Source organism: Suncus etruscus, chromosome 11 (assembly GCF_024139225.1).
Source record: "Suncus etruscus isolate mSunEtr1 chromosome 11, mSunEtr1.pri.cur, whole genome shotgun sequence".
Taxonomy (NCBI): domain Eukaryota; kingdom Metazoa; phylum Chordata; class Mammalia; order Eulipotyphla; family Soricidae; genus Suncus; species Suncus etruscus.
In genome coordinates this window covers 95621094-95635371 of record NC_064858.1, presented here as the reverse complement: position 1 = coordinate 95635371, position 14278 = coordinate 95621094, and the positions used below count along the sequence as shown (strand labels likewise).

Below are 14278 nucleotides of genomic sequence, written 5' to 3'. Positions count from 1 at the left end.
CAATGATTGAACCCAGGCCTTCAATATGCAGACTGTGTGCACAGAGTTTTGGCCTATACCCTAGGCCCTGAATTATTTTTCATTAAGAGAAAAACAAGGGATAAAATTGTTAAACATATAACTCTTATTTTTTTAATAAAATCTTTATTCAAGCACCATGATTACATGCATGAATGTAGTTGGGTTTCAGTCATAAACAGAACATCCCCTTTCACCAGTGTAACATTCCACCAATGTCCCCCTCCCTCCTTCCCAATCCCTGCCTGTATTCAAGACAAGCATTCTACATCTCTCTTATTATAGATGAGTTCAAGCTCCAGCCTTTCTTTCTTTCTTCTTTCTTTCTTTCTTTCTTTCTTTCTTTCTTTCTTTCTTTCTTTCTTTCTTTCTTTCTTTCTTTCTTTCTTTCTTTCTTTCTTTCTTTCTTTCTTTCTTTCTTTCTTTCTTTCTTTCTTTCTTTCTTTCTTTCTTTCTCTTTTGTTTTGGTTTTTGGTTTTTTGGGGGCCATACCTAGTGACACTCAGGGGTTACTCCTGGCTATGTGCTCAGAAATCACTCCCGGCTTCTTGAGGGACCAGATGGGATGCCAGGGATCAAACCAAGGTTTGTCCTGGATCAGTCACGTGAAAGGAAAATGCCCTACTGTTGCGCTATCACTCTGGCCCCCAAACTCCAGCCTTTCTATATTTGAGTTATTAATTTGAGCAGATTTATTAACATCTCTAAAATTAAATTTCATTTTTATAGTCACATCCACCTTTGACTACTGTCATAATTTGTTGAAATAGGTATTGGTTGGCACAATCAGGATTCAATAAGGTCAAACTATTTTTATTGTTATGCTACTTGGATGCTTCCCCTGCAATTTTCTATCAAGGTATCGATGGCTGGGGAGCCAAAAAAGATAGTACAGCAGGTAAGGACACTTGTCTCACATGCAACCAATCCATAGGTGATACCTGGTACCATATATGGTCCTCTTAGCACTTCCAACAGTCATCCCTAAGCACAGAGGTAGGAGGAAGACTGAGCACAATCAGGTGTGGCTCCAGTCCCCCCCCAAAATGATACAAATGAATGGGAAATAAGCATTAATGATTATGATAGGACTGGTTTGGGAACAATGAATTTCATCTGAATTAGTTTGGTGATGTGACTGGTTGCCATCCTTGGTTTTGATATTTCAGAATGATATTGTACCACGTGGATTCTCCAAACCTTAAAATATAGTTCATACTACTATTGTTCTTTCATAGTGTATTCTAGAACTCCTTTTGTTCTTTCTTTCGCTGTTTGCTCTTCTCCATCTTTGGTTCTTATATCAATTTCAGAAAGTTTGTCTTTGTTCTTGAACAAATTTGATTCTGAGCTATGCTGCAGTTGGGTTTACCAGATGTTGATTTAAAATGTAAGCATCTCTTCCAGTTATATTTGTTTCATTGTTCTGCCATGTTACTTACCTAAGATGATGCTGAAACTATACTCAAAGCTTGTTAAAGTCTTTGCTTTTCACTTGGCTGCAAAATCAACATTTATTTAGTGTCCATGAGGTGCTAGAGACTGTGCGAGTGATTGACAGTTCTTAGGTTAAAAATGACAATACTCTACCCTGAATAAGTCACAACCATATAAGAGAAACAAGAAAGTCAATAAATAATTTACATTCTACAGAAATGCACAGCGTTCTTTTAAGAATATGGATTTTGGAGACTGGCAAGTTCAAGGAAATGCTTCTAACTCTCTTGCTTTTGGAAGTGATTGAAGTGGTGTCAGAATTCATCAGGGACAACCCATGATCCAACAATAGCAGGAGGTCAAAGACCATGGTACACCCCAATAGAGAGCTAACATTTAAAATATGGAGTAGGACTCAGTTGTAAATAATTTGTAAGGCAGATCATTGTGGTGCTCCAAAACCACAATTAATTTATTTATTTAAATTTGGCTAGAATGCAGCCAGCATCCCATATGTCCCCCAAGCCTACCAGGAGTGATTTCTGAGTGCAGATCCAGGAGTAACCTCTGAGCTCCACCACCAGGTGTGGCCAAAAACAAAACAAAACAAAACAAAACAAATTTATTTTGGTTTTTGGGCCACACCCAGTGACGCTCAGGGTTTACTCCTGGCTATGCGCTCAGAAATCGCTCCTGGCTGAGGGGACCATATGGAACTCTGAGGAATCGAACTGCAGTCTGTCCTAGGTTAGTGTGTGCAAGGCAAACACCCTATTGACTGTACCACCGCTCCCGCCCCCACAAAACAAATATTTTAATACAATTTAAAAAAATCGTTTTAGGTAGTCACTGTGAAATTACAAAGTTGTTCATGATGGGTTTCAGATATATAATGTTTCAAAGTCAATCTCTTCACCAGTGTCCAATTCTCTCCATCAAAAATCTGCCCCCGCTTTGTCTCCCACCCCAGTCTACTTCTACGAAAGGCACTTTTTCTATAATTTTTCATTCTATTGTACATTAGTTAACAGACTTACAATCATTTAACATTTAGGATCTTTCCAAGAGCACAATGTGGCCAAAAGCCCTCTCTCTTTTGCCACATCCTCCTCCCCACTGCGATTTAACAGCAGAAGTACTATATGACTTCCTGTGTTTAACCCCTAAACCTCAAAGAAAAAAGAATGAATATAGCCCAGAAGACAGTGGAAAGACATTAAAGGACTTAAATCAGAGGAGTGAGCCACCATTTTGTAAAATGATCAGGGTTACAGTCATTCACAGAAGTATTAAATATGGCCTTCAGGAGAGTCTGGATCAGTTGTTTCTAGTTTAGGTTGAGGAAAACAGCAGATTTAAATGAATAGAGGCTGATTTCATATCTGAGCAGCTGGGAAATTTGGGGAAATTCACTCTGTAAGCTCACTTTCCTTATCCATAAATCTCAATGTACTACCTCTTTCCTTTTGCTCTTTTAAGGTTCAGCAAGAGGTAAATATAATTAGTTGTCCTGCAACCATGTTTGGCACCAATCAAGGATCAATTAATGCTACAAACACCCATTGTTTGTTTCTTAAAAACTGTATGTTCCAACAACTAAGTCAGTAAAAACATTATCGCCTCATACTCCTTTCCCTTCTCTTTGTTGTTTTAATAAGCAGGAATTGAACACATGTTTGGTTCTGGTACTTACTGTGAGACTCATGCATTCATGATGGTACTCTCACAAATGCACTGTGGTACACTAGAGATCTCACACACAGTATTGTTTCACAGGGCTTCCAGAGCATCAGGACCTCACTTGGTTCATATAGGCAGCTCTGGGCCTCAATCTCTCAACCTCACATTTATAAGGCAGGTGATTTTTATCACCAAGTACATCATCAGTCCATAGGATTTTTTAAAAATAACTTTAGTTATATTGTACAATGGCCATATCTTTCAAAAACTCTTCAGATCATTGATAATACCCTATTATCCCCCAGAAACTATTCTGTCTTCAGAAACTTTGTTTTTAGTTGTGGATTACTTTTTACAGTGCTCAGAATATCATACCATGCTGGGGGTTGAACACAGAATTCCTCTGTGCAAAGCATGTGTGTTTGCTCTTTGAGCTTTCTCTATGATCCCTGATTGAAATGAAAGATCTATGATCTTTCATTGCCATGAGATTGCAAACCCAATGGTTCTTGCGTGAACCCAAGGTCTAGAACAGTGGCTGCTTCCTAGTCCCCTGGATCTCAAAATACAAGTAGCCTTCTCAAATTAAAAAGTATATTAATTTGTCCTGATTGTATTTATATGTACTATAAGTTAATGGGGAGGTAAGAGAATTGACAAGATGCAAAACAATAAAAATAAAAGAATTTGGGAAAATTGTGAAAAGAAATTGAGTAAGGCTTCTAAATCTGTCTCAAACTATGTCCAAATATTTTCTTTGTCTTTTATATTGCCTTTCTACCAATTATGTATAGATAGTACCTGTAAATGATTTATCTCTTGATTTAAAGCATCTCAGTTCTAATAGATATAACATTGTTTTAAAGACCATAAATAAGTTATTTTATCTTGACAAGCTCGAATCTGCACAGAGAAACATTTCCAGTCTCCAGCTTGTCACATCCAAACCAAATTACCTTTACATATTCTTAATTTCTTTACAGTTTACCATTAAATATTAAGCAGATATAGTCTTTTATAAACCTGCTTTTCAGAAATTTGGACGTTTTCTCTCTCCTAGCCCACCAGTAATTTGAGGCCGCCTTGACCCCATCCCATCCTACCAAACTAGAATAAAATAGCAGAGTCTCACTACCAGCAACCAAGAATGTACCTGCCTGTTCTAAAGCGATGGTCGGAGTTGTTGAGGCAAGAGGCTGATTTCCAGAAAAATCTATAATTGATTTTTTAAGCATTCCTTCCTTTTAATCTTTGGTCACTCAAAAGTAATGACTTTCAAATTATACTTGGCCTTAGAATCACCCAAAGGACTTGAGAAAAAGTACAAAGGTTAATTTCTTCCTCCAGAGTTACTCATCCCTCTATGTCTGGAGTGGAGCATATTTTCTTACAAGTTCTTGGTGGATGCTGAAGATATGGGTTCTCAGCCTGCTGTGAGAAGTACTGTCCCAAAGCAACCTAGTTAGGAAACTTAGACATGATCATTTCCATCAGAACAGCACACATACTTAGCATGTATGAGGCCCTGAGTTTAATCCTCATCTCTGCATAAAAATCTCAACATCACCAGATATAGCCCTGATGATCCCTGAGCCAGGCTCGGCCAATCACCAAACTGTTAAAAATCACACCACTGGACTGAGTACTCCTTTATGATCTTTCTGTAAAAACATCACTGATCTAAAGAAAGTTAAGTTTGGCTTATAAGTACTGGCTCCTCTTAGTACATTGTTTTGACATAAGCAATTAAAAATGAGCACACAATAATGTGGAAGCTGCAATCGGTGTTGTAAGTCATGTTTTATTTTCCATCCTGTCTGCCTCCAAGAAATGGGCAGATTCTGAATGAACTCTGTCACTTTTTAGTTGACATGAACTTTGATTGACCCATACATTTATGCATTCTAAAGGCTCTCTCCCAAATCCAAACCACCGATTTGGCCAGGAAAGCAGCTGTCATTATGGATTCAAGCCAGAGAGTGTTCATTTTGTTAAACAGGCAGCACTCAAGAAGCCCGAAAATAACATTGCAGATAAGTAATGCTGCAATTCTGCATCTGTTCCATGGTCCCATTAATTTTCTTAACTAGAGCGGAGCAGAACAAACAAGTGGGCTGGCCCCATTTCTTGTCTTTAGCTAATAGTTGTAAACCTTCTGGTGTAATATAAATGCTGCTTATAATATCATTAACATCTGTTTAAGCTCACTTTGAAAGTTCCTGGTGATCCTGCATTTTTCCTTCTCAGAAAGTTTCTGGACTGATTAAACATTTCCACTTACTCCCTTTTAAAGCTTTCTAAGCTGGAGCCGTGTCAAGGAGCGAAAGTCTTGGAGGTTTTCCACCTCTGTAATGCTCTGAGCTTCACTGGTCATGATCACCCTCCTCCTAAACTATAGGGCCTTCCAGCTGCCAGTTGGGCTAAGTCCAAGAAAGCAGATGGGAATTGCAAGTGCAGCCTAAAGCTGACTCTGATGCTCCTGGAACCATGGAGGGAGGATATTCTAGGTTTACTGATACCCACCAAGGCAACCAGGTTGTAGTCTCACATTTGACTGAGCTAGACTGGGATTGCATCTCCTAGTAAAGGAAGCAGTACCTTGGCATGAGCTTCTAGAATCAATAATTGGTTCCCTTGGAACCAATAATCATTAACAACTAACATTCATCCATCCTTGCATATTTGGTCGAGCATCTCCTGGCCTCCTTGATGTAAACATCTCCAGACTCTAGAAATATAGAATAAAAATTTATTTTTAAGGTGATACCATTTGTTTGGAGGGTTTTTTGTACTGGAAGCATTGATATGAATTTGGCCACATCCAACAGTGCTCAAAGCTTTTCTGTCTCTGTGCTCCAGGGTTACTCCTACTGGTGTTTGGGGGACTATATGTGCTGTAAGGGATCCCTAGAACTGTAGACAATCACATAAACGACAGTGTCTTTATCACTATCTCTTCAGCCCCAAGGTGATTCCGTTTTAATAGAGGAACCAAGTAGATAGAACATTAAAATAGGAAACATAGTACTAGAACATGCCTTCTCTGTGAGGGCAAAAATTGTTTCTTTGAAATCAAAGAATCTTAGATATTCCATTACAGTGGTATGTGACCCTACAAAGTACAGTCCTACCAGAATTAATCCTATTCCTTAATATTTTATTTCTTGCACTGGAGAAATTTTAAATTTCATTTTATTTGAGGACAGAGATGGGAAGGGATTGTGGGACAAGAATTAAAATGGAAGTTAAAAAAACACTAGAATACACAAGGGATGTAAGATCTTATTGAAATGGCTTTGTGCCCAACTAAGGAAAATTTTTTTCTGAAATTCAAGACATCTGAATCACTTTGTGAAATAAAAATAGAAATTCTCCAGAGGAAGAAAACTGTTTATGCACAGGATAAACATGTGCAGGGTTCAGGGTGTTAGAAAGTGGATTTTAGAGAACTTCAGAAGGAAAGTATTTGTGCAATTGCATTGGAATGAAGAGCCTGGTGTGTGGACTTTTGGAGAAGAGATAATTCAGATTAGCTCATGCAGAAGGGTGATATTCTATTCTCAGGGAACTGGGGCACCAGAGGAAAGTTTGTTTGTTTTTTTTAAAGGGTAACTTTATTCAAATCTGTGCTTTAAAAATAGGCTGTAGGGTTTGAAGAGATGGTACAGCATGACTGACCTGGGCTCATTCCCTAGAACCCCATTCAGTTCCCTAGTTCTGCCAGATGTGATATCTGAGTGAAAACGAAGATTTCTAGCATTTCTGGTGTGACTCCAAAGAAAGCAATCACAAACTGATTCAGAAATGTAGTATAAGATATAAGACATCTGTGTTGCATGCAGTTAATCTCCACCTATTCCCCAGTATCCAAGCCAGGTTTTCTAATAGGATTAATATTTTTCTTTAAAAAATGTACTATAGAAACCTCATATATGTTAAAAATTTAAAAAATGATGTCAGTATCATCATGCAATCCATAGCATTATCAGCTACTAACTGATGATCCACCTTGCTTCATTATCATCTCCTAATTTTCTTTCTTTATCCAAACAGTTATTTTCCAGGCATCATAGTGTTCTATATTCTATATCTTTTTAATATATCCCTGGTTCTGTACTCAGAAACTATTTCTAGCAGTGCCTTGGAAACCATAGAAGATGTCAGGTATCAAATCTGGGTTGGCTGCATGCAAGGCAAATGTTCTACCTTCTCTGTCCTCCCTAAGTGATACACTTTTGAAAATATTTATAAAATACATATCATTCCATATTAAAATCCTAACTATAATTTTTTTTTGTTTTTGGGTCAGCCCCAGTGATGCTCAGAAATCACTATGTGCTCATAGCTATGTGCTCAGAAATCGCTCCTGGCTTAGATGACCATATGGGATGTCAGATATCAAAACAGGTTCATCCTGGGTCAGCCACATGCTATTGCTCCAGCCCTATAATTCTTCTTTTTTTTTTTTTTTTTTTTTTTGGTTTTTGAGTCACACTTGGCAGCACTCAGGGTTTACTCCTGGCTTTATGCTCAGAAATTGCTCCTGGCAGGCTCGGGGGACCATGTGGGATGCTGGGATTCAAATCATGCAAAGCAAACGCCTTACCTCTATGCTATCTCTCCAGCCCCATATAATTCATTTTTTTAAAGTGTGACCTTTCCCCTCCAATTCCGTTTATGTTGTAGCAGAAGAGAAATTTAATGTTTTTGTGGGGGTAAGAGGGTTGATCCATACACAACAGTACTCAAGGTTTATTCCTGGTTCTGTTTTCAGGGATCACTCTTGGTGCTTGGAGACCATATGTGGTACTATGCAAGACAAGTGCCTTAACCCCCTGTACACTCTATATCTATCTATCTATCTATCTATCTATCTATCTATCTATCTATCATCTATCTATCTCTATTTATCTCTCTCTGATCCCTCCATCTTTTTTTGGAGCTTAGTATTTTATTTATTTATCTGTTGCTGGATACTTGGGTTGTTTCCAGATCTCGGCTACTGTTTGTATATACATGTATATATATTTGCATGTATGTATAGCCACACATTTGGATGGGTATATGTGTATTTGTGTGTAGTGTGTATTGAAATTTGAGGGGGGTTATACCTGTTATAGAAACCTTAGAGAAATATCCATTGTTTTATGAAAAGCCTTTACAAAGAGGCTGAATCAGTTTACATTCCTACCAACAGTGTCATCTGTGCCAGCACTTATTATCTCTGGCCTTTATGGTATAAGACATTCTTACTGATGTAGATTTGCCATTGTAGTCTTTCTTTTGGGGGAGTTGAAGAATTGAGACCACAAGCAGCCATGTTGGGACTCACTCTTTATAGTGCTTGGAAGAACCATATGTGATGTTAGGGAACATAGTAGGTTTGGCTACCTGGAAGTCATGCATTTTAAGACCCATACCATCTTGCCCATCTTCATTGTAGTTTTCATTTGCATTTTCCTGATAATCAGTGATGATAAAATTTTTTTCATATAATTTTTAGTCATCTGCATAACTTATCTTTCAGCTTTTCTCATTTTATGGAAATGTTTGGCGTTCCATATTGTGAGTTCTTTTTATATCTTGGGTTTTAGCCTTCAGATGGTATACAATGGTGATCCATTCATTAATTTTTGCTTGAGTTTTTCTCGTCAATGGAGCAAGTCACCAAATATGTCACAGAAATCAATATCTTGGAAAGCTTTGCTTATGCTTTTTTTAATGTATTTTATATATTTGGTTTTAATTTGGTTCAAAGTCTAATCCATTTTGAGTTAACGTTTGTATCTGGTATGAGGTATTGGTTCATTTTTTATTATTGTGCATCCAGTTTTGCCGACTGACTGTCCAATTTTGCCAATCCCAGTTATTGAAGAGATTTCTTTATTCATTTATTTTTGTTCATAATAATTCTCAATATCATCAGGTGCTTAATAGATGTTTTCATTTACCTGACTTTTGAATGTACAAGAACACAGATTATTTTAACAGACAAGTTTGATCAGGGGCCAAAGAAAACATTCTTTTGATTTTGATTGTAATTTCTTAAAACTCCTTTTTTTGTTTCTATCCACCTGTTTGTTGAAGAACTCAGCTTCCATTTATGTCATACTCTAAATACAACATTGCTTCCTTCTGTTGAGTCTCAATGTATCACAAGACTGCATCCTTTCTCATCAAGGTATTGCCATCTTCATCTGATCTGCATCCTCATCACTATTTTAACATCTGTCCTGACAGTACTAAGCATTAGACATTCAATTTAGAATTAAAATAAGATATTCTACAACAGACAATCCTAAACATACTGCAATTTTCTTGCTATTTTGTGATGCAAAATTATGAAATTATTCAGAATTAACACAGGGCATTTATCTACATTGCCTGACAAATGAACTATCTAGAACAGGCTTCATCCCTTATTGTCAGAGAGTGGAATAGTATCAGAGTTCAGGTTCCTATGGTTTTATTATTTATCTGTAGTGAGATTTACACAGATATTTCCTACAAATTCCTCAAAACTGCATAGCAGGAATCCATGTGTTGGCCAGCTACTAATTCTCACAATGCCATGAAGAGCTGGTAGTGAAATTCAGAATGCTTGGTACCTACTCATAAGTCTCTTCATCTTGCTCTGTGAGTGAGAACACAGACAGACATACAATCCTCCCAATAATATCCCAAATGTTTATGTCAAGGGCAATTCTGAAAAATAACAAAAAATATAACATAGTAAGAAAAAAATTGGATTCTGAACCTCAGTTAGTTTTATTTTTAAATCTTCTATCTCCAAGTGTTTCTTTCTGTGTCTTAGTAGAACATTGTCTGCCTACTGGCTATAATTTAAGTAGAAAACTTGAAAGAAGTTTGTGAGCCATTCACCAAAGCTATTGAAATCTTGATGTGTAAGATTCCCAGATGTCAAGATAAATTTGAGCTGACATTAAAGATGTTATATCCTAAGATACTGGTTAATCATGCAGTAGGTAATAGATGGTCTTTAACATATACTCTCCCTGTCTCTGTCTCTATTTCTCACACATGTACATGCTAGAATTAATAGAGTATTAAAGAGAAATAAATGATGGGTCCATTCAAGAACTCCCTACCTATGACCTAGAAGTGAGGAAGGAATATAGGGCACATTACTTCCTAGGTTTCTTTATAGGACTTTCTTTTTCTAATTCACTTCAGTTCTTCATTCAGTTCTTTAGCAACACCGAGAGCTGAATTGTTACCTCATGCTTTACTTTTCTTCCTTTCTGTACTTCATATCATAAATGAGCAGATAGTCATTTCAGGAATATGGTAATGCTAATGCTTCTCTATGATGCAGTCAGGCCATAAAACTGACAGTTTTGTTAAAGTTGTTACTGGGCCATTTCATTGTATCCTTAGGTAGAGAAATGAAACAGCTCCTTAATCATCCATAGCTATTGGGTCCAAGAAATAAAATAAGAAATGCTTAAGAACTTTAAGCATGTCATAAGCAAATAAAATCCTTTGAATTCTGAGCCATCATTAATTTTACTCTGGACACAGTAAAAACATCCAACTGCATTGAAGGTGCTTCTGTACCATCTTTCAGAACAATGCTTTTGGTGGACTCCAGTGAAAAATGTTTCTTTTCATGTTAATATGAAATAATAAAATTAGTTCTTGGGTGTGTGGCAGCCTGGTATATGTGATCGAGATGTGGTTACATAACTCCTGATTTCAGGCACAGAAGCAAGATAATCATTCATATCTCTGCTTTAATATCCATGAATCCATTAATAGAATTCACATTTTACTATGCAATCATTAGAGGATATGTTAGAGGTGCTAACTTTCTTATTTTATTATTATTATCTTGATTTAAATAACTTGATTACAAATATGATTATAGTTGGGTTTCAGTCATGTAAATGAACAACCCCCTTCACCGTTGTAACATTCCCATCACCAATGTCCCAAATCTCAGAGGTGCTAACTTTCTAAGCTAACCTCTTTTAGCCCAACTTAGCCAAGTATAGATTAATGTTTATTCCAACCCCAAGCAGAACAATGTTTTCTATACTGAAGGTTAGCTTGCTTCCCAATCTTGAAAACAGTATTTGCATATAACATGATCTCTTTGTTACCAATTGGCATCTCCTCCAATATTGCCTCCTGCAACCTGTGTTCATTTCACAGGTATTTATAGTACAGTTACAAAATGCTGGCCAAGCACATTACTAAACATGAACCTGGTATACAAGGTCCACCATGCCAGCTGGGTACATCACTCACAAATTCAAAGCATAATTCATTAGACAGTGATCCACTTCCCTGGCACTTTCCTGATTACATCTATGTCTTGAAATGCAATATCTGAGTAAGGAAAGACTGCTTTTCCAAATTATTATTCATTTTCTGAGATTTAAAGCTTTGGGTAATGTTATTTTAATTTCTTATTTTATGTATGAATATTTGTGGCTTATCCCTTTGCTCTTTCCAAATAAACCAATTATGACTCCTTGGCATTCATTACAGATGAACAAGAAAGTTCTGGAGCAATCATTTACACTGTGGAGCTTAAGCGCTATGGCGGGCCCCTTGGCATCACGATTTCAGGAACTGAAGAACCGTTTGATCCTATAATCATTTCAAGCCTCACTAAAGGGGGATTAGCTGAAAGGTAAGATTTGAGGGCAATGCTTCAATCCCCTGTGTCTAAGATCAGTTTCCTTTCCTCCTGGCCACATAAAAACATGCTTTCCCTCCTGTTTGGGTGTCTGTTGATGTTCAAAACTGCACAAAGAATTGATTTTGAGCTTGAGAACTCTCGGGCAAAATTCTGTCTTGACTTTGATGGTCATCTCACAGGCTGTTAAAGCTGTTATGGGTTTATGGGGCCGGAGTGATAGCACAGCAGTAAGACGTTTGCCTTGCACGTGACCAACACAGGACAGAATTCAGTTCAAATCCCGGCATCCCATATGGTTCTTTGAGCTTGCCAGGAGCGACTTCTGAGCACAGAGCCAGGAGTAACCCCTGAGTGCTGCTGGGTGTGACCCAAAAACCAAAAACCTAAAAAAAAAAGGTGTTATGGGTTTAATATTGATATTTTCCAGAATTGTATAAACTGACCACAGTCAACTGGAAGTAGATTTATACGATATTTATACGCTATATTTTCAGAAGGGGAGAAGTTAAAGACTTGCCCAGTATAGTTTAGTAGTCACTGATTGCTGACAGGTAATTTTTAGCTTTATTACCTAACAGGTAATTTTTAGCTAACATGTTTTGGGAGAAGGTAAAACTGACTTCATCTTCTTGAAACAAAATGTTAACCCATATTAGTTATTTCTTGTCATTTGGAATGCTCATTTGTTTGGGTTGGGGGCACACCCTACAATGCTCATGTTTGTCTCCTAGCTCTACACTCAGGAATCACTTTTGACTGTGACTAGGGGACTATATGAGGTCCCAGGGTTCAAACATAGGTTGGCTTCAGGCAAGGCAAACAACCTGCCCACTGTACTATCTCTCCAGCTTAAGGTACACTCATTGGTTCCTTCGATAATTTTTTTCTTTTGATATGTTTGTAATTGTTAAACATATTAGTTTAACTTAGTTGTTAAGCTACATTTCTTTCTTTATTTTTTGTTTTTGGTTTGGGGGTCCACCCAGCTGTGGTCAAAACTTATTCCTGGCTCTGATCCTAGGGATCACTCCTATGGTGCCAGAGATAAATAAAACCCAGCTGCTTATAAAGCAAGTGCCCTCCTCATTATGCTATTTCCCTGGTCTAAAGAACCAGGGAACAACATCCCAGACATACCATTCTATGTTATCTATTCTTCCTCGAGTACATCCAAATAGGTATAATAAATATCCAATTTCCAAATTTCAGACTCTCACTCAAAATAGGATAGAAAGGAAGATTAGAGGAAATATCAAAGGTCAACTAAATGATAAATGAATTGCTTTTCTCTTTCCATATTTTAAACAGAATGTTATATTTTTTATATGTTTTCCCACTTAATTCTCAAGACCTCCCCATGAAATGATCTTCATGGCAGCACTGAGGAAATTAACTCAGAGATGTCAAAATAAGTCTTAAAAAATGTCTTTTTAAGTATCTGTGCAGATACTGAGATCTCTAGATACAGAGGTCTGATTTTATCACCCAGGAAGGAGCAGAAGTCTTCCAAACACCATGAAAGCACCACCGGGAGAGTAAATGAACCTGAACGGAGTCTATAGTTAATCTCATGACAATATACTCCAAGGGTGGAGAAACCCCATATCTCTTAGGCCAAGTGAATTCCTTTAAGAATAACCCCAATAGGGACCAGGGCAAAAAATGAAAATAAAAAAATAAAACATTTTTTATTTTTTATATATTATTTTTTATCTTCATTTTTTATTATTATTTTTCTATTTTTATTTACCTATCTACTTTTTGTCGATTTATTTGTTTTGGTGTGGTTATTGAAGTTGTTGTCACCATTTATATTTATGTTTTTCCTTCTTTTCTTTTCTTTCTCTATGTGCCCTGCCATGGTTTTTATCTCAAGATCATGGCTTTTTTTGTGGTGCTAACTGTTGTTATTGTTGGAGTGCTCACTGGATATTTGACACTTCTTTTTGTACTGTTGGGGTGTTTCACTTCTTTTTTTTTTTTTTTTTTTTTTGATTTTTGGGTCACACCCGGCAGTGCTCAGGGGTTACTCCTGGCTGTCTGCTCAGAAAATGGCTCCTGGCAGGCACGGGGGACCATATGGGACACTGGGATTCGAACCAACCACCTTTGGTCCTGGATCGGCTGCTTGCAAGGCAAACGCCGCTGTGCTATCTCTCCAGGCCCGTGTTTCACTTCTGTTACTCCTTCATCTCTCAAACTGATGATGAGAGCCTCTAGAAGGATTCCGCCTATTTTCAGTGTATTAGACTTTTACCCCAGTTTATTACTTTTCTCTTCTTCAAACCAAACCACATAACTTGAACTAGCTAGTCCTGCCTCCCAGTTAGAGGGGGAAATAAGGGAGGCACCAAGACCAAGACTACTAAGTAGTAAGCTAGGTACAGAGGGGACCACATATTCTAGCAGCCTCGGGGGTGAGGAAGGAGGATATGGGAGGTAGGACGAAAACGGAGGTGTAGGGAGGACAAATCG

The 14278-nt window shown here is 37.5% G+C and overlaps 1 protein-coding gene across 2 annotated transcripts in view; it reads left to right on the top strand.

Moving 5' to 3' along the window:
- GRIP1 (glutamate receptor interacting protein 1) overlaps positions 1 to 14278 on the top strand; it is a 225827-nt gene that overhangs the window by 174246 nt on the left and 37303 nt on the right. For both annotated transcript variants that reach the window (XM_049782734.1, XM_049782735.1), the window contains one exon: positions 11650 to 11794. In XM_049782734.1, coding sequence (XP_049638691.1) covers positions 11650 to 11794 — 145 coding nt within the window. The remainder of the gene's footprint in view (positions 1 to 11649; positions 11795 to 14278) is intronic.